Below are 27,366 nucleotides of genomic sequence, written 5' to 3'. Positions count from 1 at the left end.
TGTTTTTGTCGACCAGTGAGGAGATCCTGTAAAGGAATCTTGTTCTTTGGTTGACTTTTTTGATTACGTTGGTGGCCATTTTATCACCGGAAAGATTAGCCTCCAGGATGGAACCTAGGTAGGTAATTTCATCTTTACGTGTGATAACATTGTCACCCACTCTAACCAAGAAGCCATTTGCCTTGCTGAGATTACTATTAGATCCAAAGAGAATGGATTCAGTTTTTCCCAGGTGTAAAGATAGTTTGTTATCAGCGAGCCAGGTGCAGATTCTACCGAGTTCAGAGCTGAGGGCATTTTCAACCTGCAGTTTGTCCCTGTCCGAGACCAGCAGTGCCGAGTCATCTGCGAACAGGAACAAGTTGCAGTCACAAGCTGAAGTCATGTCGTTAACATATATTAGGAACAGTAGAGACCCTAGTATGCTTCCTTGTGGAACGCCACAGCTCACTGGGAGGGGGGGGACAGTGGGCCTCATGCGCCAATAAGTTCCTAACTTTTCATCTTACATTTCTTCCTAAGTGAATTCCTAAGAGAAGTCCAGTCAGATTCATGAAACGTTCTTAAGTAGGCAGAATTGTTCGTAAGCATGTTCTTATGATGATGAATCCAAATCCTCGTAACTTGAAGGGGTGTGCCAGTTCATTCAAATTATCATAGGTAGACGCCCCACATATCCTAATTAGCATCCTAATTACCATAGGGAACCGCCCCACCAATCCCATATAAGGCATTGGGAATTCACTTTCCTACCTGTGTTCACCCAGGTGGGTGTGGTTTTGCATGACTCCATGGCCTTGCCTGCAGTCACACCTGTGTGTGATTGCAGCACACAGAAATCACAGGACCTCACACATAGAAATAAAGTTGAGTGAAGTCAAGAATACCTAAACTAAAGTCTAAATATAGTGGAACACCAGACTCCAAACATTAAAAATCAATAATACTGTGGAGGTACTGAAGTGAACAGACATTTTCATATTTTCATATTTTCATATTTTCAATATTTTCAATATTCATGAATGTATTTTATTATTTATCTCACAATAGTCAACTTGGGGCGGGGGGGGGGGGGGGGGGGGTGATGGCGGGTGGGGGGGGGGGGGGTTATATGTGGTGGGTATGGTGCGTTTGTTTGGGTTGGGTTGTGAACTCTAAACCAGTGGTTCTCAAACATTTTCATGTCAAGGACCCCCAAATTGACATGCATTCTGCAGACCCCCATATGAAATATTTTCTGCTAGGGAAATGTTTTGAAGATTTATCAAAATGTTTCGAAAATAGCCGATCTACAAGCTCAAAATGGGCAGTAATGGGACGCGTTTGTGAGCTTGTAGATTGGCTATTTTCAAAGTATAAAATGGGATTAAAGTGGTAAAATGTTCCATATTTTGCTGTGGACTGCCTGGAACTTCCTCAAGGACCCCTTGAGGTCCTCAGACCAAACTTTGAGCATCATGCAGATGGCGCTGTTTTTCCATTATGTTTTCAGATTGCACTTAAGAACGAAAAAGGAACCCTAAGAGTGCTCCACAGTGTGCGTAGATTCTGTTCTTACCTACGAACAAATCACAGCTAAGAAAAGATTGAGGGATCCCAAAACCTTCTTAAAAACTTCCTAAGTGGGTCTAAGAACAAATTTCCTCTTAAGAACTTCTTAAGAACGGTTGGCGCATGAGGCCCAGTGTTCCGTTCACTTCCACCATCTGTGCTCTCCCCTCCAGGTAGGATTGCATCCAGCATGTCCATGGCTCTATGAGCCCAGAATTACGGAATGAACACTTACATGACAGAATGGTGATTAATTAAGTGAACAAAATAAAAGGCAATGATGGCCAGATCAATGACACAATAACAGGGATATAACTACAACTGAACCCTAACATACAAGAACTAAACACCCCTTCCCGAAGTGAGTGAAATTATAAGGGGAAGCAAAACAACACATAAACTAACATAACTAAACAGACATGACGAAAATAACAGAATTTATCAACTAATATTTACAAAAAAACACCCAAAGTGATCCCTTTCTCATGATATATTCCATGCTGGTGGTGGTGGCTCAGGGGTAGAGTGCCTGGATGGTTAACCATAAGGTTGCCAGTTCAAACCCGGGCACCCCCAAAGTTAGTGTCAAAGTGTCCTTGAGCAATACACTGAACCCCTAATTGCTCCTGATGTGCAGGTTGGTGCCTTGCATGGTTTCTGTCACCATTTGTGTATGAATGGGTGAATGTAATGCACAATCTATGTAAAGTGCCTTGGATAAAGGTGCTATATAAATGCACCATTTACCATTTATTCTACCCAGACCCAGTGGTCTGAGTGGGTGCAAATCCTTCTCTCAGTGTGAAATCAAGATCCTCTCCAGTTATGTCCTTAATGTCCAAAAATCTCCCAGCCGTGTCCAGTACCATTTTGATTTATTTACATTACATTACATTACATTACATTACATTACAGTCATTTAGCAGACGCTTTTATCCAAAGCGACTTACAATAAGTGTATTCAACATAGGTAGGGAACAAAAACTACTAATCACCAGAAGTCTTTAGTGCATTTTCTGCAAAAACAAGCAACCAAGAGTATACCTAGCGCTAAGGTAAAAGTGCAATATATCAGCTACCTATTTCCTTAAACAGATGAGACAAAATAGCTAAATCAAATGAGCATGAGCTAAAACAATTAAGTGTATCGACTAAACACGATCCAATAAACAATACAACAATAGAAAACAAGCGTTCGTACAACTAGTTAACAACAAGTAGGTCAGGCAGAGAGGAAGGGTAGTGTTTCCTGAAGAGGTGGGTTTTCAACCTGCGGCGAAATATGGGCAGTGAATCTGCTGTCCTAACATCAGTGGGAAGTTCATTCCACCACTGTGGGGCCAGAACAGAAAAGAGTCGTGACCGTGTGGATCGGCCAGAAGGACCCTTGAGTGACGAGGCAATCAGTCGCCCCGAGGTGGCAGACCGAAGTGGTCGGGCAGGGGTGTAGGCATCGACCATAGCCCGGAGGTAGGAAGGAGCTGTTCCTTTCACTGCCCTGTAGGCTAACACCAGGGTTTTGAACTGGATGCGAGCCGCTACGGGGAGCATCTCCACCACACAGTTGATTACCATTGTGATAAACCTGAGAAACTTTATTTTGTCCATATCATGTCTTGTCCATGTCTGTTTGTTTCCTCTTCCATTGTGTGTTTTGTTGCCCTTGCATCATTTCCCTCCATTCCTTTCACTGCTTGTGCATATGATATTCCCTTATTATTCTCCCTGCTCCTCTTTGCATCTCCTTCCTTTATCCTTTTCGGACACTTTGATGCCCCTGTATAGTGGTTCCATTTTAAAGTATTTTATTGAATTTCCACAAATTACAAGGTATCACAGTACATCAATATTCAAGGCTTCGAAAAACATTCAAAAACAGGCTGTTTGTCATAAATACATCAATGTTACAGTTTATATGTAAAGTGTGCAAGCATATGACACCATGCTTTGTGTGCCATGTGTGTCTATTTGTAAGCACATAAACCATCAAAACCAAACATTCAGTTAAAAATACATTTTTTGGGGTAAACAACTGTTACGTGCCACGTAGTGTAGTTTGTGTAGGGTTGCTCTGTATTCCTCCCCTGTCTCTCCTTCCCTCCACTCTCTCATTCTCTGCAGGTTTGAAGTCCCCAGTCACCTCATCTGTCAATCAGCCTGTTACCTGACTCCTCCCTCATCCAATCACCACCACCTGCTGCCTATAAAAGGCTGAGTCCCACCTTGGCTTACTCTCTCAACCAGTACACCTCACTGCTGCATCATTTTTGTTCCCCTTTGACCCCAGAGCAAACCTTATGTTTTAGTGTATTGTTCTACTACTAATGTAAATTCTATACTATATGCCCTGCCTTGGGACAGGTAAGACAGAGGCCTCTATACATATAGGCACCATGTAGGTAGAACCTTGTTAAGCACACTTGTAAGGCGTGTTTGCCACCACATGTATTTTTAACTAAGTTTTGGTTAGAGTAGTTAGGTAGGCAAGCTTTTGTTTTACTAATTGTCTAGATAGTTAGTTAGTCTGTCTTTTGTTTCCCTAGCTGCTTCTTTTGTTATTTTGGCAACACCCGTGTCCCCTGGCAGTGGCTTAATTGTTTTTGCTTTATTATATGCTTCGTGCATATATTTTGACCACAGGTAAATATACCTCAAATCAAGAGTAAAAAAGCACATCACCTTTGGTGACTCTAAACCTGTGTTGACTCTGTTTATTTGCAACTCCAATGCTTGATATCCCTTTTTCTTACATTGTTGTGAAACCCTAGCCTCTAGACCTGTCATAAGACTATTTTGTCTAGGGGTTTCGTAACAACAACCAGGAGGTGAAACCTGGTCCTCCCATCAAGACACCGCTCAGCTGTATAGTAATTCCCTTTGCAGTGCATGCACTCTGGCTCTTGTGAGCTACACTACAGGACCCAGTACAGCTCACCACATCTCCCACACTTCCTAACACCTCTGCAGACTGCCTCAGCATGACCATATTCCTGGCAGCAAAAACATCTTAGGTGTCCCCTCTCATATGGCCTGACCTTGTATGTGACGTATTCCACATAACTTGTTTCAGGAAGTTCATCAAAAGCTCTGTAGAATCTGCACCTGGCTCGCTGATAACAAACTATCTCTACACATGGGAAAAACTGAATCCATTATCTTTGGATCAAATAGTAATCTCAACAAGGCTGATGATGACATTGATTAGAGTGGGTGACAATGTTATCACATGAAAATATGCAATTACCTACCTAGGTTCCATCCTGGAGGCAAATCTAAAATGGCCACCAACAAAATAAAAAAAAAGTCAACCAAAGAACAAGATTCCTATACAGGATCTCCTCACTGGTCAACAAAAACACCTTGAAGACCCTAACAGGAGCCCTCACACAAGGTTTCTTCGACTATCAGGCTACTACTTGGCCTCACTCCCCGAACCCACCTCACCCCTGCCCACTTTGACAGGCTGGAATGGCTTAGGGTTGATGACAGAGTACAGCATCTTGCAATGGGTCTGGTCCACAAGATTCAATACACCACCAAGATACCCATGTACCTGTCTAAATACTTCCTTAATGTCAACGAAGTCCACACCCACAACACCAGAGGGAGTTCAACAAACCATGTGCAACCCAGATTCGGCACAAACAAGACTCTAAATTAATTTTGCTCCTATGCCACCAAAATGTGGAACGCCTTACCAACAGTCATTAAGACATGTGAATCCCTTGACTCCTTCAAAACCGCCCTCAAAGGGCACCTTCGGATGGCTGCAATTCGAAACTGGCCCCCGTAAAATCTGAATTCCCCCACCCACCCCTTTTCCCCCTCACTGTATATTTTTATTTCCATTTTTACCTCCTATATGATGATTTCCTGTTTTGACTATATAGCTATATAGTCTAAATTGTTTTGATGAATTGAAAATGGTGGGCCCTATTGTAAACAAGTGTAATGCTTTATGGTGTCATCCACTCACAGTTGTTGTATTGAGTTGTACTTGAAATGTACTGTAATTCTGCAAACTGTTAATAAATCAATCAATCAATCAATTTATCAATCAAAAGTCTATTTGTAAGTGGACTGACTGACTACTATATGTATAAGTGGTGCATTGATATAAAGTGTTACAACTGGATTTAAATTGGATCATGGAATTAGAACTATAGAAATATAGATTTACTCTAAATGTCCATTATCATGATAAATGCCAATAGTAGTCTATTATGTTAGCGGCCCGCGGGACAATCACAATACACAATATATCAGGCAGGCGGGAGAACATTATACAGAATCAAAGACAGTGTGGGAGACTCCTCCTAGGCTCTGTGGGTCACATGAGCAGTGACAGCTGAAGCCAATCATGTGGTGGTAGTCGCATACTTCATTTGCATAGGCATGCTATAAATCATGGTGCAGCGCCTAAAATAAATTACTTCTTTAACACACTCTGTAAGGAAGAACCATGCCTGAAGTAGCGAAACCAGCGCCCAAGAAGGGCTCCAAGAAAGCCGTCGCCAAGACCGCAGCTAAGGGCGGCAAGAAGCGCAGAAAGTCCAGGAAGGAGAGCTATGCCATCTACATATACAAGGTCCTGAAGCAGGTCCACCCTGACACCGGTGTCTCTTCCAAGGCCATGGGCATCATGAACTCCTTCGTCAACGACATCTTTGAGCGCATCGCCGGTGAAGCCTCCAAACTGGCTCACTACAACAAGCGCTCCACCATCTCATCCAGGGAGATTCAGACCGCCGTCCGCCTGCTGCTCCCCGGTGAGCTGGCAAAGCACGCAGTGTCTGAAGGCACCAAGGCTGTGACTAAGTACACCAGCTCCAAGTAAACTGTTCTGTCTGCTCTAAACACAACGGTCCTTTTAAGGACCACCCATCTTTTCCAACAAAGAGTTGATCCACATAAAATAAGAAATTAACAAAATTACCAACTATTACAGCGCTTTACATCTATACCAGTTTTTCCAGGCCAGTCATCCAACATTAATGTGAATTGCAGTGCTCACAGATGACATGGAACTTTCACATTGGGCTAGATTCAGCAGTTCTTACATTTCATATGCAACTAGAAAAAGTGCCCTTCTGTGCACAGGTCTCCACCAGGAGGATAGTATTGTGTGTTTGATGTTTGGCAAAAGCTGGCCTGTTGTAGCGCCACCATGAGGCTGATTTGAAAACTGTCAAGTGTCATTTCTTCCAAAACCTAGTTGGAATATGCATGAACAGTTTCACCACAATCGGACGCTGCGTTGAGTAGTTGTGGCGAGTTGTACAAAACGGGCTACTCCTGAAAAGTGTAGAAGCCAATCGTAGCCAATGAGGGTGGATTATGAGAAATCAAACAAACCCGTCTTGATCACATGACTATGAAGAGCATGTGTACCGATTTGTGTGACATTTGGATAAAAATTTAAAGGAGTAATATTAGAAAATGTGTTTTACATATGTCGGCGCTATAAAGGGCAGATGTGAAAAAATCCAGGCAAAGGTTTTTCCTTGGCCTCTAGGGAGTTGGCATACAAAGTTATCCACAGATCCGTGCAGTTAGAGATAAAAACACTTTTCGGCCAGTTATAGTGCCACCATGAGGCTGAGTTGAAAATGTTAATTTGGCATTTCTTCGGCCTAGTGGGAATGTGCGTGCACAATTTCACGGAAATCACATGATGTGTTCATGATTTGCAGCATTTTGTTTGAAACTGAGCACTCCTGCGAACTTTGGAAGCCAATCTTAGCCAATCAGGATGGAGTCTGAGAAATCTGAAAGACCCGTTTCGTTGAATGGCTCTAGAGAGACTCTGTACCAATTTGCTTGATGTTTAGACAAAATCTGTAGGTGTACTGTCCAAAAACTTGTTTTGCACAAAGCGGCCTCCTGGTGGCGCTATAACAGGCCGTTCTGGAAATTTTGGGGCAGAGGTTCATCGTTGGCATCCAGGGAGTGTGGGTGCAAAATTTGGCATCGACCGGCTTAACGGTGCCGGAGATTAGCTGTTCACAGACGGACGGACGGACACACACACGGACGGACGGAGTGCAAAACATACTCTCTCCCCATGCCTTCGGCCTGGTGGAGACAATAACGATGACTACATTTAGTATGAACTACGTTGGAGAAGCTTTCTATTATACTATGATATATAACACTACTAATACTGTGCAGGAGGATGCTAGACACACACCAGTCTTAGTAGTGGTGCCAGCTCACGGAAGAAACATTAAAAAGACAAAAGAGTGGCTGCACACACAAAGCCAAAGTGCAGATTATTTATTAGGATGCAGAGTAAAAACCAACGTTTCGGCAGTACAACTGCCTTCTTCAGGGCGTATTAAGTATGGGTATAACACTACTAAAACACAATGTTATGATCCAAACAATGTATTAAGCACTACTAAAATGTGTATTTTACTCCAAGTTGTGAATACATGTTTATATGTAGGTGCACCTGTTTTCTATAATTGTGATAAACTCATGATATAGATTATGGTACACAGGATCAGTGCAAAAACCGAATACAAACGTGACTTTTAAGCATACACATTTAGGCCCTTGCAATGTTTACAGTGAGCGGGAAAAGACACAGAATTAAACAGCAGTGTAGACTTATTTCTACTTTATACTTTTTCCATGTCATACGAAATATGCCTACAGCAATGCATTCAGTTTGCAATGGAAACTAGTATTTCATAGTATTTATTTGCACAGCAACCCCAGTCCAGTAGGCTATGACATTTGTAAGAGTTCCCCTCCAATCGGTGCCAGTGATGCATGATACCGCCCCAAACAAGGCGGTACCCTGACAACTGACCAATCAGACGACAACGGCGTCTCTGAGGCGCTAATAAAAGCAGCAGTTTTCAGTGCACTAAGCATTCTATTCTCAACTTCTTTAGAGAACAAGATACAATGGCAAGAACCAAGCAGACCGCTCGTAAATCCACCGGTGGCAAAGCGCCCAGGAAGCAGCTCGCCACCAAGGCAGCTCGTAAGAGCGCGCCGGCAACCGGTGGAGTGAAGAAGCCTCACCGTTACCGTCCCGGTACAGTGGCTCTGAGGGAGATCCGTCGTTACCAGAAATCCACCGAGCTGCTGATCCGCAAGCTGCCCTTCCAGCGCCTCGTGAGGGAGATCGCCCAGGACTTCAAGACAGACTTGCGCTTCCAGAGCTCCGCCGTCATGGCTCTCCAGGAGTCGGCCGAGGCTTATCTGGTCGGTCTGTTTGAGGACACCAACCTGTGCGCCATCCACGCCAAGAGGGTGACCATCATGCCCAAAGACATCCAGCTGGCCCGTCGTATCCGCGGAGAACGTGCTTAGACTAATCTGTACCTGTCACAACCCCAACACGGCTCTTTTAAGAGCCACCAAATGTGTTATTTGAAGATAAATTATTCCTTTATACACTTTCTAGTAGTCATGCACGTTCAACTAACATGACAAAAAGCCAGAAACTGCTGACATTTATTTAGTATAAGTTTTTTGCTACAATAACTAATGCTTTGTGCAAGCTATGTACGCATAGGTATGTATAATATGCCTTTAGTTTATTTGTTTTGCACACCCATTGTAGATGTAGAGTTGGTCTAATCTACATAAATATATACAACTTTCCGTTTCCTTTTGGGGAAAGGGGACATGGGGAGTAACAAAAACAAAATACCATTTGTATTTTTCCCTGACCCTGTTCCTTTTGGGAAAGGGGTGGAAGACAAAGACATAACAAGAAACAAACAAGGTACACAAAACCCAACCAATAAAAACTAGATTTTGTCTAGGAACTGATCAGCTGGAGGGCAAGTCATTCCACTGAACTGCTGCAGAAAATAGGAAAGATGATTTTCCCATATTGCTGTAAAAATGGCAGGGTTTAAAATCAGTAGGGCTACCTCTGGTGTAGTGCTGTACAAAGCTACTGTAGAGTTAAATCAGTAGGGCTACCTCTGGTGTAGTGCTGTACAAAGCTACTGTAGAGTTAAATCAGTAGGGCTACCTCTGGTCTAGTGCTGTACAAAGCTACTGTAGAGTTAAATCAGTAGGGCTACCTCTGGTCTAGTGCTGTACAAAGCTACTGTAGAGTTAAATCAGTAGGGCTACCTCTGGTCTAGTGCTGTACAAAGCTACTGTAGAGTTTTGGTGTAAATCTAATCTACGTAACTATCAGTGGCTTATCAAAGTGGAGGTGGGGGTTGAGCATGTTTCTAGTATTTGGGGGGTATTCAAAGTGTGCTAAATGTATTGTCTAACTCTAACGCACAATGCACATGTGGCACAGTCAAATCCTCAGTGTCAATGTACCCATGTGTAATTCATTTTCTTATTCTTATTTCTTATTCATACCGAAATATATTTGTCAAACAAGTGGGAAATTTGGTATATAGTCTTTTTTATTGGCCTAAAATATTGTATACATACATCCATGAATCCACTTGCTCACCGGCTGTCGGTATTGAGCTTTTTTCTCTTTAAATAATAGGGGTTTATATGAGACCATACCATTAACATCCTATATAAGGCAAGATTTTCATTATGCTTTATGTGGCATGTCACTAGTTTTTTTTTTAATGATTCTGAATCTATTTAAAGCATTTGTTTTGCACACAAAAATACTTCTTGGGCTAAAAACAGCCATAGACACTTTCCCACATGTGCCCAAATTCCCCAAAATGTGCTGACCTCATCACATTTTTGCTGATTGCAATGGCCGTTTTTACCCCAAGGAGTGTTTTGTGTGCAAAACTAATGCTTGGAATGGATACAGAGTCATGAAAAAACCCTAGTTTGACATATGATGTCACATGCTACGTAAAGCATAATGAAAGCCAAACTTTGTGGAAACACAAAATGTGGTGGAAACAGAGCTACACTTCCTAACCACCTGCCCACTATACCAAGACATCAGAGACACATATTTCCCGCAGATTACACACACCTAAAGTGAGTTTGAAACTATGACCAATGATTTGACAAACAACTCCCATACCTATTTGGAGAAATACAACAATGTGCAAACACAGCAGCAAGAGTGAACTGTTACGACAAAGGAACGTTAGCCAAGTAAGGGATAATATCTGGCTAGGTGGTCATTGTCGGGAGATAATTCACCGACAGGGGGTTTAACCACCGAGGCGAAGCCGAGGTGGTTACACTCCCTGAAGGTGAATTATATCCCGACGATGACCACCTAGCCAGATATTATCCCGCTTATTACATGGCTAACTAACGTAAATTAATACATTGACCCAAAACACAACAAAAAAAGTATTCCATAAGTTCGCGCTGGCTGCGTCTGCCCAGCTGCAGGGCTGCAGCACTGTCAGAAAACAAGGAAGTGAGTTGATCAAATAGAATCCATTTTCGGGTCCTGCTTCGTCTATTTCTCGCTCAAATGTTTTCAAAAACATTTTTAAGAGCAACGTTTAGCTGTAAATTACATTGTGTGTCACTAGTGTGTGTGTTTACATGGCTGTTATGTTGGAAACGGCAGTAAATCAAGCGGGGAGCAGCCGCGCAGCTGGTGGTGCTCAGAGGGTTTGATTAGGCAGCGGTCATTATACAGCGGAGCGGTCATTATCATGAGATAACTCACCGCTGAATTAAGCGATTGACCAATCAGAATCAAGCATTCAACCAAGCCATGTAATAATGGAATACAACCACCCTAAGGACTACTATCTGTACCAAGTAGACTGCTAGACCTACTGCACATGTAGAAAGAGATGATACCTTTAAACACATCATACGTTTGAGTTTTCTGTATACTATTTAAAATAGTCCTGAGGAAAAAAAAATCATGCTATTTGTACCAAAATGACCCAAAAAGCTTTATACCCTGTATAACATGTATATAACGATGCAATGTTACATATCTCTGTTTACAAAATGCTGTACCCCCTCCAAATGTATACTTTCCCCATTTTAATTATATTTTGACACTTGCTTTGGCAATGTAAACACATGCCAATAAAGCTCATTTGAAGTGAATTGAATTGTGTCGTTATTATAGACTAGATTATAGACTATTCAAACTCTAGACGGGCCTGCCCCAAAGTTATTAGTGCAGCCGAGAACCTCAACAGGCCCGAAAATTAAGGCCCGGCCCTCATCAAACCCTGTACCTCATCAAAGAGAATTTCCCCGCTACCACCCTTTAGATCTCCATATACTGTATGGAGCTGACCTCTTCTGACATTCCATATGTTGATCTGACCTCATCAAACCCTGTACACTCAAGACATGTTCCTTATATGGTCACTACATAATTCATTCCATGTTGATCTGACCGTCCATGCCAAAGCACCAGCGCTCGCCCAGCCGTCTGCCATCAACAAGGCAAATGCATGCACGCGACCTCGCCCTTTAGCTTCTCGCCCTCAGGCGTCTTATTGGTTTTATTTAGAGCTCAATGATGAGTTAATCATGTTTTGCAGCATGACAAATAGTAAATGGTGCATTTATATAGCACCTTTATCCAAGGCGCTTTACAGAGATTGTGCATTACATTCACCCATTCACACACACATTCATACACCGATGGCAGCGGAAACCATGCAAGGCACCAACTAGCACATCGGGAGCAATTAGGGGTTCAGTGTCTTGCTCAAGGACACTTTGACAGTAACTCTGGGGGAGCCTGGGTTCAAACTGGCAACCTTACGGTTACCATCCAGCTCTACCCCTGAGCCACCGCTGCCCCATTGCATCATGAAGTATCTAGGCCTACCTAGATGTGTGTTTTCTCCATAATCAAATATACAGATACAATTGATTGTAGATTTAAACATGCTTAGTTGTATGATCACAGTGAGTCATTTTTCCCTAAAAATGGCGTGTGATGAGTGTGTTTACTGCGGTCAGAAAACATTAAATTTATAGCAAAATGGATGACATAACAAAAGTATAGTTTATGGTATTGCGTCACCAGGAATGTCTACTAAATTGATTGTGAGTATTGTTGTTATTAGAACATAGTTTACAATATTTTAGAAGAAAAATGACAGAGGCAACACTGTGCTCTGACTGTAGACAGGTGATGTTTTGAGGTTATTACTAAAAAGGAGTGCACTGCTTTCATCTTAGATATATTCATGACAGAAAGGCACGTGTGTGTTAACTGGTCAGGTCTTTGTCGCATTAAATAATATACACAGTAGTTTGTTATAACTTGTTTTAATCGAGGAGAAAACACAAGTGGCACAAGAGAGAAGAGGGCCTGTGTGTGTTGACTCTAAATGGTTCTCATGTGGTGTTTAAGTCCAGCCCCGTCAGAGCGTTCAGCATCAGTCTGTGAGAGTTTACTTGAGAGAAGGAAGAGCAACCTACTATCCGAGACAATGGCAGAAGTCGCACCAGCACCAGCTCCGTCACCGGCCAAGGCCGCCAAGAAGACACCAGCTCCGTCACCGGCCAAGGCCGCCAAGAAGAAGGCAGCACCCAGACCCAAGAAGACCGGGCCCAGCGTCGCTGAGCTGGTCGTCAAGGCCGTGTCCGCCTCCAAGGAGCGGAGCGGTGTGTCCCTGGCTGCGGTCAAGAAGGCTCTGGCTTCCGGAGGCTACGATGTGGAGAAGAACAAGGCCCGCGTCAAGATCGCCGTCAAGAGCCTGGTCGCTAAAGGCACCCTGGTCCAGCTCAAAGGTACCGGCGCGTCCGGCTCTTTCAAGATGAACAAGGCAGAAGCGGTGAAGGTAAAGAAACCTGCTGCTAAGAAAGCAGTTAAAGCAAAGAAGCCTGCTGCAGCCAAACCCGTAGCGGCTAAGAAGCCCAAGAAGGCGGCAGCTAAGAAGCCCGCAGCCGCAAAGAAATCACCCAAAAAAGCCAAGAAGCCTGCCGCCAAGAAAGTAGTGGCCAAAAGCCCGAAGAAGGCCGCCAAGAGCCCCAAGAAAGTGGCTAAGAAGCCCGCAGCAGCCAAGAAAGCTCCAGCCAAGAAGGTTGCCAAACCCAAGGCAGCAAAGAAGGCCGCTCCCAAAAAGAAGTAAACTCTCCATATTTATACCCACAAAAGGCTCTTTTAAGAGCCAACCACATTATTTTATAAGAGTATCCTATCTTTACTTCATTTACGTAATTGTCACTGGAAAAATAGCCAGCTTAAAAAGTTCATATGTATTTATGTATAATAGGCATAAGGACACAAACAATGGCCCTTGCTAAATTGATTTATTCCAACAACAATTCTGCTGCTGGCCTATTTATGCTGTGCTCATCCAACACACTTATTTGTTACTAGTTATGGATGCTTGCAAATATCCTCATCCCTAATGAATATTGAACATTTGTGAATCCACGTTTGCTATTGCCTTGGTCATGGTTTTTGTTCAAAATAACATTTGTATTGAGTAATGCCATTTAAAATGTAATAGTACAATAAAGCACAATGAAAGTTTGACATTTTTGCCTTAAAACAGGATGTCAATGGTATGGTCACATATGAACCCCTATAAAAAAAACAATTGCTCAATATCGACAGCCGGTCAGCAAGTGGATTGATGAATGTATGTATAGACAATATTTTAGACCAATACAAATATAAAATACAAAATGCGATAGAGCTACAGTAGTTTTGTGTGTGACTGTGTGTGTGCGCGCGCGCGCGCGTGTGTTGTGGGGGGGCGGAGTTAGCAACGCCCACGCAGCCCAGAGCTCGCTCTGCCTGTCCTCCCTTACGTCCTCAGAACACACATAAAAAGGCAAGTCTCTGAGCTCTCAAATCACTCAGTTTTCTAACTGCAACTACAGCTGAACTCAAAATGTCAGGAAGAGGGAAAGGAGGAAAAGGTCTTGGAAAAGGAGGCGCCAAGCGTCATCGCAAGGTTCTTCGTGATAACATCCAGGGAATCACCAAGCCCGCTATCCGCCGTCTGGCTCGCCGTGGCGGAGTGAAGCGTATCTCCGGTCTGATCTACGAGGAGACCCGCGGTGTCCTCAAGGTGTTCCTGGAGAACGTGATCCGTGACGCCGTCACCTACACCGAGCACGCCAAGAGAAAGACCGTAACCGCCATGGATGTTGTCTATGCTCTGAAGAGACAGGGACGTACTCTGTACGGATTCGGAGGTTAATAACGCTGACTTGATCTACCAACAACCCAAAGGCTCTTTTAAGAGCCGCCCACATGCGCTATACAGAGTTTATTCCATTCAAGTAGGCAATGTCTATGTGAGCTATGATTCATGGACTGACAGTGATTAGGCATCCTTTCATGTAAAACTTGCAACATCATAGTCCCGCATTGAAATGTCTTTATTTATATGTAATATGCGACAACGCGCCCGATCGAGTCCCCAGCGCCTGTTCAGGTTTAGATCCGTTGGCCTGAAGCCATGACGCACAATGCCACGTTTTATAACAGATTATATAATGCCAAAAGTCCACGGTGTAAAAAAATCGCATTGCTCATTTTACTTCAGCAAGATACATGCACACATATCAAGCGAATATGAAATATAACACTAATGCAAATTATACAATTAAGATAAAGATGCTGTGTTTTTATTATTATTCCACATCTTTGCAGTGCAATATAAAGATGCAAGATAGATTTATTTGACTATAAAGCCTAATGCAGATTAAATTCACCGATTTGCCAGCATATATCTGTTGGGATACAGTTGAATAGAGCTATTAATTAAATGTGCTCATCGGAATTAAATCCCTAGTCTATATTTTAGCGGGACAATAGATCAGGCAGGCGGGAGAACATTATGCAGAAACAAAGACAACACTGACTCCATTGAGCGCCACCCTCTGTATCACGTCGTGAACAGTGCAAACACAGCAGCAAGATTCGTGAGTTGCTGTGATAGAAGGATATCAAACGGAACACAACCACCCTAAAGACTAATCATTGTGTATATTCCTGCACTATACCTGCATCCAGTGATCTTGGTACAATATAGAAATTGATCTATTGAAGATTCTTACGTTCAAATGTACACATTTTTTTTTGATTGTATTGCGCTTTGGCAATGTAAACTATGTTTTCTCATGCCAATAAAGCCCTTTGAATTGAAATGGAATTGAACAGTGGCAGCCGTTAGCCACCAACTGCCAAAGTCATGTTTGATTTAAAGAGGGGGGGGGGGGGGGGGGGGGTGGCATCTTAACCAGTGTATAGTGTAAGTGGCAATTACGCAACAATTTGGATCGTTAGTGGGAGAAGAGATTATAGTCAGAAAAATTACTTATATTATTTCATTGCTCATATGCCACTGACCAAATAACAATGTGGGAAATGCTCTTTAAAATAAATAGATGGGTGGCTCTTAAAAGAGCCGTTTTGGGGTTCTACTAGTGTCAGAAAGGTTTAAGCACGTTCTCCGCGGATACGACGGGCCAGCTGGATGTCTTTGGGCATAATTGTCACCCTCTTGGCGTGGATGGCGCACAGGTTGGTGTCCTCAAACAGACCGACCAGATAAGCCTCGGCAGACTCCTGGAGAGCCATGACTGCAGAGCTCTGGAAGCGCAGGTCGGTCTTGAAGTCCTGTGCGATCTCCCTCACCAGGCGCTGGAAGGGCAGCTTGCGGATCAGCAGCTCGGTGGATTTCTGGTAACGACGGATCTCCCTCAGAGCCACTGTACCGGGACGGTAACGGTGAGGCTTCTTCACTCCACCGGTTGCCGGCGCGCTCTTACGAGCTGCCTTGGTGGCGAGCTGCTTCCTGGGCGCTTTGCCACCGGTGGACTTACGAGCGGTCTGCTTGGTTCTTGCCATTGTATCTTGCTCTCTAAATAAGTTGCAGACTCAGAGCAAACTGCTGCTTTTATTTGCGCTTCTGAGACGCCGTTGTTCTCCGATTGGTCAGTGGTGAGGGACCTCCTTGTTTGGGGAGGTACCATGCATCGATTGGAGAGGGGAACTCTTGCAAAAGTCAAAAGTAGAACCCGGTCCCGGTCCCATGACCCGGTCCCGGACATGTTGAGTACACCCAGAGTAATGTAGTAAGACCAACGTTTTATGTTAGAAATGTTTAGTATGCTACCGGATGCTAATGCATATGTTGAGCAATTTTACAATTGGCATATCTGACCATACCATTAACAACCTATAAGGGAAACAAAAATCTAAATTCCATCATGCTTTATGTAGCATGTGACATGTCAAACTAGGGGTTTTTCATGATGCTGAATCCATTCCAAGCATTAGTTTTGCACACAATACACTCCTTAGGCTAAAACGGCCATATCCGCACAATTGGGCAAGTAGCTATGGCCGTTTATAGCCCAATGAGTGTTTATTTTCCAAAACTAATGCTTGGAATGGATTCAGCACCATGAAAACCCCCTAGTTTGACATGTCACATGCTACATAAAGCATGATGAGATTTGGATTAATGGGGTAACAGGTAAGCTCGCCCCTTTTCCAATTCGCCCCTGTGAAAAGTGAAGACCTGTCACCCCAAAGCGTGGATATCTTGCCCCACGTTGATTTCTTCATATTAAAACATTTAGAACCAGTTTCTTGTTGTTGGTCAAATGATGCATGGATAAAGAATGAATTCTCCATGGTAACAGGTACGCTCGCCCCTTTTCCAACTCTCCCGCACGAAAACTGAAGAACGGTCGACCCAATGCCTTGGATAGCTCGCCCCCAAAGCATGGATATATCGCCCCAAAGCGTGGATATGCAATGCATTACCATGCATCACCTTGTTGTGGTTGTTGTACCATTTCCATATAGCCATGCATCACCCTCCATTCATCCATTGTTACCAGTGTTGTTCAAGTTACTTTTAAAAAGTAAAGAGTTATAGTTATAGTTACTTATCTAAAAAAGTAACTTTTTTTAGATAAGTTACTTTACTTTACTTTACTTTATGAAAGTAACTTTTAAAGTTACTTTACTTTACTTTAAAAAATAATAATATAAAAAACGATTTAAAAGAAGGTTTTTTGTTCTGTCGCACAGTAAGAGAAAAGACAACTCCCTCCTAACATTATGAAATTTAGTGGAACAATAAAACATGTTCAGAAATTTTGGCATCTTTATTGTAGCCTCAACTTGCCTTCAAAACAAATTTGCAATATGAAAAAAATAATAATAATCAAATAAAAAATGAGTCCATATATCTGCAGTGGTAGAGAGATATTCTAATTCATCAAATGTATTTTTGAGCTCATCTTCCATTTTAGAATATTCACTGTTCAGGTATTTAGAAAATGTATTTCTGCACATTGGCCCTGCTTTCACTGGTATTTTGCTGACCAGTGCTCTGAAAGGAACAGACCACCGTTGAGAGGGGAAGCATTTCCTCAACAAAATACCTGGCAATCATTTTGTCAAGTTGACTCTTGGTGACATGCCTCTGTGGCGATTTAAAATCGATCTTTGTCTGTTTTGGTGATATGAGGCAGCCTAGCTCATGGACTGATTTAAGATGCTTTCTTAGATTTGCATTGCTCTTCTTGGCTGTGGACAATGCTTTCTGTCCGCCACACAATTAGCACCTCGATGTTTTTCTGGGGGGGAAGGGGGGGAGAGGGCAGCCCTATCACTGTGCCCATAGATAGTTTATATATATCTGTGCCCGGGGAGGTGGCCACGGTCCCGCGGGGATCCGTTAGCATGCAACGTTGTGCAAGGCTAACGCACGGCTAACGTCAGGCACTGTACTGCGGCGCCCACTAGCTAATGCTGGCTAGCGCAGGAGGGTCCCTCCTGGAGGGATGCAGCAGCAGCAATAATAATAAAGGAAGTGCGGGGAATCACACACAGCAGGGACACTCCATGGCATTTTAAAACATTTCCTTTACCCGCAAGTACTCAAATAATGCTTGTAACCCACAAAGCATCCGATCTCGCTGTCGTAGCGTGTGGTAATGTTCGTTCAACCGGCCTTTTTTGTGTATGCGTAAAAAGGGTTTGTGTGTCTGTCTGTGTTTACATATGAGTACATACGAGTAAGACCCACCCTACTCTGTCAGACTGTCTCTGATTGGCTTACCCTGAAATCTGGCCCTACGTTAGCCAATCAATGACCTCTTCTGCGACATGCTTTGTTCAAGTTAGGGTGCGTAGCCATGTGGGCTCAGAGGCTAGTATGAGAGCACAAACAAAACTGTCAACACAGTACAACACAGCAGTCAGCACAGAGCCTGTATGACAGACTCACGGCGCTGTATGGGGAAACTTTTCACTTGGATCATACGTTGACATAATAACGCTATAACGCGGGTAACGCTCGGACAATAACTATAAGGCCGTTATGGAATAGGGAAATGTAAAGCCTCCGTTACAAGTTACTGCAAAAAGTAGCGCCGTTAGGTAACGTAACGTGATGTAAGGTCGTTAGTTACAACACTGATTGTTACTGAAATTACCTTATGCATGTTGTTGTGCTATTTCCATATATATATTGCATCCTCTATGTCTGTCTAAAAGTACAGTACTTACACTACGTGAAATATTTCACAGACTTTCCTACTAGGCTGAGGAATATATCCCACTGTGAAATATTTCACAGACTTTCCTACTAGCTGAGGAATATTTCACATTGTCCTGTTACAGCGCCACCAACAGGTGGATTTTTGAAAATGACTCAAATCATGAACAGTGTGCAATTTACGTGAAATCTTTCACAGACTTATATATATATCTTGCACTTGATATATGTATTCTTGTATGAGCCTGTCTTTTAACTAGGAGAAACATAATTTCGTTTTTTTTCTGCTGCTGCATTTGGAAAGAATGACAAATAAAGCAATCTTGAATCTTGAGACTTCCCTACTAATCTTGTTATCAAACTGTGGCTCAGGGACCCCCAGGAGTGTGTGTGTGTGTGTGTGTGTGTGTGTGTGCTTTGTACTGATTTTCTAATATTAATCGCCCTGTAATTCTATACCACGTTGGATTGGAATGCAATAATCAATAGTAGAAAGAAGGGTGCCTGCCACTTAATTAGTATTCACTGGAAGCCTATTGTATAAGTCAAGGTTTCAAGGTTTCTTTATTTTGTCTCCAAAGGGAGAAATTTGTCTTGGACCCCAATTCAAAGAAGGACCTGCCATGCAGCATACAGATACCATACAATATAATACAAAACAATACACAATACAAGACAACAAAGGCACACAGTGACCCGTACAACATTAAAAAACCACACACCAACATACCTAGTGCAAAAGAGGAAGAACATCACCTCATAACCTTCGACCCCTACCCTGTCTGCCCTCTGCAAGGACTCTGTTAAGTGTTAAGGAGTGTGATTGACAGAGGGACAAAGGAATGCTTGTACCTATTATATGTGCATGCATGGACCTCGTACCAAGTCACTGTGCCATGGCTCTAAAGTCTAAACTATGGTTCATGGCCAGCCACCATCACCTCAACAATAGCCAGCCACATTCCTACACATCAGACCCCAGTTTGTTGCTGCTCCTATGTATCAGATACACCCCTTTGAAGGTTTCTCAACACCATATATTGTTGGTTGGTTATTTCTTATTTTGTTCTTAACATCATACAGCCTATAATGAGTTCCACAGTAGAACACACCACTGCTCCTAATTTAGTTTAGGATATGCATTTAGCCTCTTATGTTAATGTTTCATTGCCAACAAGGTTAATGTAACATGTGTTCTTGTAAAAATCTCTCTCTCTCTCTCTCTCTCTCTCTCTCTCTGTGTGTGTTTAAAAGTACATTTAAGAATCTCTCTCTCTCTGTTTAAAAACACAGGTAAACATATCTCTGTCTCTCTCTGTTTAAAAGCACAAATACAAATATCTCTCTCTCTCTCTGTTTAAAAGCACAGGTAAAAATATCTCTCTCTCTCTGCTGTTACCTCAAAAATACAATGGTTCTTCATGGTCAGGGCGTTTGGGGCGAGTTGGAATTGGGGCGAACAGTTTTGTATTTGTTAATGGTATGGTCACATATTATGCCAATTATGAAAATTGCTCAACATATGCAAGTTAGCATCCTAACATAAAACTTTGGTGTACTCAACATGTATGGGTTCACAATGGGGCTCTATGGGCTGGCAACTAGACTATACTGGACTGGGGCTGCTGTAATACCTAAGTACATACTATGGCCTGAACAAAGAAAATACTTTGCTCTATGTTGTATGTGTATGATATGGGGCAAATAAATAAGCATTTCTACTTGTGACAAAATAACACATGACACTGGGATGCATGTACAAATTTAAATCAAAGAAAGTAGGGATCTTAACGAAATAATTAACATAAAAATCACGTCACACAATATTCATGTGGTTAAACTTCCAATATTTGGACATGTCGGTGCTTTGCTGCACAGAAGTGTTGATTGTGGACTAGAACTAAAATGTGCATTGAACTTGAATATAGGCACTGGAATCCATGCAATTGTGACACTAGTTAGTTGGTTAGTTAGTTAGTTGCTGAACGAGGTCTAGCCGACTCGGGATTAACACTAAATATAGGCTAAATGTAATATGATTTCCTACAAATTATTACCACCACATAATATGGTGTATAACTATGCTTACTTAAAAGACAAAGTCAAAGACTAGCGGTCTGGAACTGTTAGGTTATTGCCATGTTCTCTTCTCTCTCTGCAAAGTTAGGAGTTGTAGTAAAAAGGGCGCAAACTGCTGATTTTAAGCTCATTGGCTGTGAGACGCTGTCTCTGGTCAGGAACCTCCTTCTTTGGGAGGAGCAGTACATGCTACTACTACTGATTGGTTGGAAGCTCATACACACTCAGCCCGCGCTCTCATCCGTTTCTATGATTGGTGGGGCGCACACCCGCACATACAGAAGTACTATTCTCTGTGTTGTTGAAGGTATAAAACGTCTCGCGCGCCTATCATTCAGCACATTTCTTCGAGATTCTACTCCAGAAATAAACCTACATCAAAATGAGCGGAAGAGGAAAGACCGGAGGAAAGGCCAGGGCGAAGGCTAAGACCCGCTCATCCCGTGCCGGGCTCCAATTCCCCGTCGGTCGTGTCCACAGGCTGCTGCGTAAAGGCAACTATGCCCAGAGAGTTGGTGCCGGAGCGCCAGTGTACCTCGCCGCTGTGCTCGAGTATCTGACCGCTGAGATCCTGGAGTTGGCTGGAAACGCTGCCCGTGACAACAAGAAGAGTCGTATCATCCCCCGTCACCTCCAGCTGGCCGTCCGCAACGACGAGGAGCTCAACAAACTGCTGGGCGGAGTGACCATCGCTCAGGGCGGTGTGCTGCCCAACATCCAGGCTGTTCTGCTGCCCAAGAAGACTGAGAAAGCCGCCAAGAAATAAATCTGCTTCCAAGTTACAAACCCCAAAAAGGCTCTTTTAAGAGCCACCCACAATTTCTATATAAAGAGTCTCTTCTATTTATATAAGCAATGTTTTCGTGATCTAAAGCAATATGAATCACTTGTGTAATTTTCCTCTAGGTCTAGTTTTCAAATCTTTAGCCTAATCTAATCACAGGCTTTGGGATTAGTAGACATGCTCTCACACACTGTCTTGCTCAGTCATTGCATTGATTTAATTTACATTATATGTAAATGTATATTACATTATACATTTACATATGCACATTTAATGCTGTCTTACTTCCAAGTAACTACATATCACCATGTAGTGCATTTTGCGTATAAACTCAGATCAATTTGGTATATGCTATTGTATTTGTAACTGTTACTTATATTTCTGTTATTTATCCTTTTGTTGAATATTTCAATATCAGTGTATTTTATCCATTCGGGGGCTTTATGTTAATATAATATAAAATACGTTTCATATTTTCACAGTGGCTTAAACATTTCCCGGATTTGTATGCACAAATTGTTTTTAATATAACATGCACGATGACTCGAGGGGGCTTTGTGTCTTCTGTCGTTCAATTTGGACTAGGTCACAAATTGCTCATGTTTTATGCTGCACGAATCCCCATTATCATGGGTGGTTTTATGCGCTCCATACGGTTTGATTATGGAAGTTGGGATTCATGCGCTCAATTGTAGGCTATATATAATATGGAATTACCTCTAATGAAATAGACTAACCGGAACACGCCCAGTTACAGAACGCTGATGCCGCCATGAGCCTAGGCTTTTCTTTATCGTTAAACGGTAAGATTACCGGTATTCTTCAGTCTATATTCTTCACTTCATTTGACGTATGAGTACTGCAGAATCATTGATTTCGGCGGGATGGTGTTGAAGAATTTGTTTCCCAGTACGTAATTATTGTTTTGGCTAAATGTGTGTTTCCTTAACCATTCATTGCCATGACAACTAGATTAAATAAAGGAACATTCTTTAAATGAAGTTGTGGGGGGCTCTTAAAAGAGCCTTTGTGGGGTTAACAGACTGTTGGCGTTTACTTCTTCTTGGCGGCAGCCTTCTTGGGTTTCGCCGCCTTGGGCTTCGCTACCTTCTTAGCTGGGGCTTTCTTGACGGCAGCGGGCTTCTTCACCTTCTTGGGACTCTTGGTCGCCTTCTTGGGGCTCTTCTTGACTGCTGGTTTCTTTGCAGCGGCAGCAGCAGGCTTCTTTGCCTTCTTGGGAGATTTCTTGGCGGCTGCAGGCTTCTTGGCTACTGCCTTCTTCGGGGATTTCTTTGCCGCAGCGGGTTTTTTGGCTGCCGGCTTCTTGGGTTTGACTGCCTTCTTCGCGGGTTTCTTTGCCTTCGGTGCTTCCTTGTTCATCTTGAAAGAGCCAGACGCGCCGGCACCTTTGGTCTGAACAAGGGTGCCTTTAGCGACCAGGCTCTTGACGGCGACCTTGACGCGGGCCTTGTTCTTCTCGACATCGTAGCCGCCGGCAGCCAGAGCTTTCTTGACCGCAGCCAGGGAGACACCTTTCCGTTCCTTGGAGGCGGACACGGCCTTGACGACAAGCTCGGCGACGCTGAGGCCGGTCTTCTTGGGTCGGGGTGCTGCCTTCTTCTTGGCGGCTTTAGCCGGGGCGGCGGCGGGAGCTGGAGCTGGAGCTACTTCTGCCATTCTGTAGAGGTTTGAGTTTCAGATGCTCTGAGTAGAGAATGTTGTAAGAGGAGAAGGGGGTGGAACTTAAAGGATATGTGAGAACGATGTAGACTCAACCCACTAGGTCAGTACTCTGTGCTGCAGAATACTGACACAGTTGTGTTTTCTCTACAACTAAAACTAAATAAAATACATACAAAGAAATGGATTAAAGTCATACAAAAAACTCGAGCAGATAGCAGACGAGTTTAGCTTCATAATCAAACCATGTGGAGCGTTGAGGAGTCCAGTGTTTTGTTTAGGGACGTTTAAAACCTCACTTGTACACCCTTACATGTACAGTTGTTTGTCAACTTTCCTCTGTCATTTGTCTTTTAAAATAGTTTTAACATATGATACCCTGTTCCATATTTGCTGCAGAGCAAGCAGAGATGTCTGGGTTTGGAATAAAAGTAAAACTAGTCGTTTGTGGTGAAGATTTTTGTTTTTAATTTACAACTTTCCAGTGTCTGCAAACACAGCTCTTGGCCCTGTGGCATGGAGACTTATCAGAGGGCACTTCTACTATCTCACTCTGCTAAGCTCTTGTTTTGTGATGAGAAATCTGACATGTTTCAGGTAATTTCACACTCAAATGTATAATTTGAATTACAAAAAACATGACATAGCTCAATTCAATGGAAAATAGATGAAACACCACACATTTGCGTGTGGTGTTATAGCACAGTTATACCATATGTATGTGTGTATATATATCATTTATTTATTTGTATTATTATTATTACATACACAATAGGAGAGTAAGGACAATTAATGACACTTTGTTTGCTGCTTCTGAATTGTTTTATATTCCACATTCTAAAACAAGACTACGGTTCTATTTTTTGAGTGGTGCCAGTCACTCGCCAGCCAGCCAGTCTGTGGCTGGCTGCCTGGTTGACTGCATGGGTCTGAGGCTGAGCACGAAAATAGCATGGTTGTTTTTCACCACCTGTGCGCAACCTACTAACACACACACCTATTAACTGTATATATGATGATTTTGTGTGTGCCAGTACAGTACACTACAGTACACTACAGTGACACACGGTAACTGTCATTTCTCAACCGTTTTGGACTCGGGCGGCTCACCGGAATCGGCCCGGCCACCTGGGTGCGTTCCTGTGGGTCTGGATGTTCTGGGACCCCCACATGGTAACTCTCTAATTTCTCTACCGTTTCAACATGGGGCGGCTCGCCAGAACCGGGCCGGAACCCTGGCCGTGGTCCTGTGTGTCTGGAACTTCCGGGGACCCCACATGGACTTGCACCACTCACTTCACACGGGTGTGATTTATTTCCCCTCAAGAAACATTGTGCCAGTATGTATGTGTATACAATCATGTTACATTTAAATTAGAGTGTGGAATAGATCTATTAATTCGAATTGAAATATAGATATACCCTAAATGTTTATCATATATCCCTAGTCCCTAGTGAGACAATAGATCCCTAGTCCCTAGTGAGACAATAGACCAGGCAGACCGGAGAACAATATGCAGGAACAAAGACAGTGAGACACTATTTTAGCAGGACAATAGATCATACATGTAGTGTAGTGACAAAGCTTGAATGTTCTGAACACTGAAACCCAAATAGATCACATTTCCATAAACTACATTAGCGCACACACACACGAAACATGTCACAAACAGAAGTTTAAAGTAAACTCCTGACTGATGAGGCATGAGCTCTAGGTATATGTAGCACTTAATGTACATTAACTGAAAACGCTGACACCTAAATACTGTTATGATAGATCAAATTGAAACCACGTATAGCCCTATACTATAACATTTATACACTCACAAGTACACAGACCAAACAGAAGCCAAGAGGAAATAAAAAAAAGTTTTATATATACTATGCATTACCATGTTATTCTTGCTTTGCGCTGGATTAAGAGGGCCAAATGACATCACTTGTAATCATTCTGTAATCACAGAATTTAAAAGCACCAATTTTACATAATGTTCAAATGCATGGCTGTTTAACGCATTTGTAATTAATCAGTTGTGGATCAACTCTTTCTTGAAAAGATGGGTGGTCCTTAAAAGGACCGTTGTGTTTAGCAGACAGAACAGTTTACTTGGAGCTGGTGTACTTGGTCACAGCCTTGGTGCCTTCAGACACGGCGTGCTTGGCCAGCTCACCGGGGAGCAGCAGGCGAACGGCGGTCTGAATCTCCCTGGATGAGATGGTGGAGCGCTTGTTGTAGTGAGCCAGTTTGGAGGCTTCACCGGCGATGCGCTCAAAGATGTCGTTGACGAAGGAGTTCATGATGCCCATGGCCTTGGAAGAGACACCGGTGTCAGGGTGGACCTGCTTCAGGACCTTGTATATGTAGATGGCATAGCTCTCCTTCCTGGACTTTCTGCGCTTCTTGCCGCCCTTAGCTGCGGTCTTGGTGACGGCTTTCTTGGAGCCCTTCTTGGGCGCTGGTTTGGCAACTTCAGGCATTATTCTTTCTCAGTGATATGAAGAAAAGAAGTGATCTGTTGGTTGGTGGCGTTGCAGCAGTATTTATAGCAAGCCAAAGCAAATAAAGTATGCGACTCCTAGCATATGATTGGCTTCTGCTGCCACTGCTCACGTGACCCAGAGAGGGAGGTGTCTCACACTGTCTTGGTTTCTGCATAATGTTCTCCCGCTTGCCTGATCTATTGTACCGCTAAAATAGTTCTCCCTCCTGCCTGATATAATATTTGTCCCGCTAAAATATAGATTAGGGTAGGGATATGATTATGCGCTATTTAAAACCAGTTTGAAGACACTTTCTATAGTCAGTCAGATATTTATATGACCCCATTGACCCAGCGGTGGCAGCGGTGGCCGAACGGATAGCGGCGCGGTCTTGATACCGGAAGGTTCCTAGTTCGAATCAGCCGTCCGACACGTTAAAATTACCACCGCTGAAGTGCCCGTGAACAAGGCATTGTACCACTACGATGAAATGTGTTCTATGAGCAGGGCCTGGCTGGAAACAAGTTCTTGAGCTTAGCCCAGATACCCTGGGTAAATATAGATTTAATTTCATTTCATTTCACCCATGTCCCTGACCAGTCTGTACCCCTCAAATCAATCAGATTTCATCATGTTCGTGATTCAAGATGGGGGGGGGATATATATTATGTTAGGATTCCTGGTTTTCAACTCAGACGGCCCGGTTTCGAATCCCGGTATGCAAACTCAATTTATCCCAAACCATATCCCCAAATTGAATCAATTGATGTGATGGAAAGTGGGTGTGAATTTAATCTGCATTCAACTTTTATAGTCCAAAACACAACCATTTATAAGCATCGTAGTTCTCTAGACTAGACGATATATAAAATGATGTGCCAATGGACACTGGTTTCTCTATCTTGACTATAAAGCGTGTTATAACAATTACTTTCGTGTTCTATTACATGTTCAATTGGAATTTGTGTAGCTTGCTGGAGGTTAAATGTGCAGTGAGTTTTTACACCCTGAACTTTTGGCAGTATGGTCTACAGCCTACTTCAAATCTGCCAGCCACTGAGGACTCCGAGTGCCGGTGCGTATTTTAGACGTGTCTTGGCTGTTTAGGGCACGCTATACAGACTTCCAGTGCAGGACTATGTAGTTACATGTACATAGATTGTATTCAGACCCAACCACTGTCAGTCCATGAATCATGGCTCATATGCAAACTTAGAAGCGAATATTGCCTACTTGAATGGAATAAACTCTGTATAGTGCATGTGGGCGGCTCTTAAAAGAGCCTTTGGGTTGTTATTGGGTTGCGTTATTAACCTCCGAATCCGTACAGATTGCGTCCCTGTCTCTTCAGAGCATAGACAACATCCATGGCGGTCACGGTCTTTCTCTTGGCGTGCTCGGTGT

The 27,366-nt window shown here is 43.0% G+C and overlaps 8 protein-coding genes across 8 annotated transcripts in view; 5 read left to right on the top strand and 3 right to left on the bottom strand.

Annotated features, from left to right (window-relative positions):
• Positions 1-23,478, bottom strand: part of LOC306936388 (histone H1.2-like) — a gene marked incomplete at both ends in the record, with an annotated part of 31,556 nt that extends 8,078 nt beyond the window's left edge. Inside the window, one exon of the mRNA XM_079519881.1 lies at positions 22,909-23,478. Within this exon, the coding sequence (XP_079376007.1) occupies positions 22,909-23,478 (570 nt within the window). The remainder of the gene's footprint in view (positions 1-22,908) is intronic.
• On the top strand, positions 5,915-6,388 carry LOC306936432 (histone H2B-like; the record flags this gene model as incomplete). The annotated part of the gene is made up of 1 exon (XM_079519929.1): positions 5,915-6,388. The coding sequence occupies exon 1, from the start codon at positions 6,014-6,016 to the stop codon at positions 6,386-6,388; it is 375 nt and encodes a 124-aa protein (XP_079376055.1). The 5' UTR covers positions 5,915-6,013.
• Positions 8,467-8,877, top strand: LOC306936407 (histone H3.2-like; the record flags this gene model as incomplete). The annotated part of the gene is made up of 1 exon (XM_079519902.1): positions 8,467-8,877. The coding sequence occupies one exon, from the start codon at positions 8,467-8,469 to the stop codon at positions 8,875-8,877; it is 411 nt and encodes a 136-aa protein (XP_079376028.1).
• Positions 12,891-27,366, top strand: part of LOC306936382 (uncharacterized protein) — a gene marked incomplete at its 5' end in the record, with an annotated part of 450,465 nt that continues 435,989 nt past the window's right edge. Inside the window, one exon of the mRNA XM_079519874.1 lies at positions 12,891-13,484. Coding sequence (XP_079376000.1) covers positions 12,891-13,484 — 594 coding nt within the window. The remainder of the gene's footprint in view (positions 13,485-27,366) is intronic.
• On the top strand, positions 14,304-14,615 carry LOC306936444 (histone H4; the record flags this gene model as incomplete). Its single annotated transcript, XM_079519941.1, has 1 exon — positions 14,304-14,615. One exon carries the CDS (start codon positions 14,304-14,306, stop codon positions 14,613-14,615), a length of 312 nt encoding a protein of 103 aa, XP_079376067.1.
• On the bottom strand, positions 15,860-16,270 carry LOC306936405 (histone H3.2-like; the record flags this gene model as incomplete). Its single annotated transcript, XM_079519900.1, has 1 exon — positions 15,860-16,270. One exon carries the CDS (start codon positions 16,268-16,270, stop codon positions 15,860-15,862), a length of 411 nt encoding a protein of 136 aa, XP_079376026.1.
• On the top strand, positions 21,400-21,783 carry LOC306936419 (histone H2A-like; the record flags this gene model as incomplete). Its single annotated transcript, XM_079519914.1, has 1 exon — positions 21,400-21,783. One exon carries the CDS (start codon positions 21,400-21,402, stop codon positions 21,781-21,783), a length of 384 nt encoding a protein of 127 aa, XP_079376040.1.
• LOC306936429 (histone H2B-like) lies at positions 25,585-25,959 on the bottom strand (the record flags this gene model as incomplete). Its single annotated transcript, XM_079519926.1, has 1 exon — positions 25,585-25,959. The coding sequence occupies one exon, from the start codon at positions 25,957-25,959 to the stop codon at positions 25,585-25,587; it is 375 nt and encodes a 124-aa protein (XP_079376052.1).

Source organism: Electrona antarctica, assembly GCF_951216825.1.
Source record: "Electrona antarctica genome assembly, chromosome: 14".
Taxonomy (NCBI): domain Eukaryota; kingdom Metazoa; phylum Chordata; class Actinopteri; order Myctophiformes; family Myctophidae; genus Electrona; species Electrona antarctica.
The sequence above is the reverse complement of the archived record's forward strand: the minus strand, read 5'-3'. Positions and strand labels throughout refer to the sequence as shown.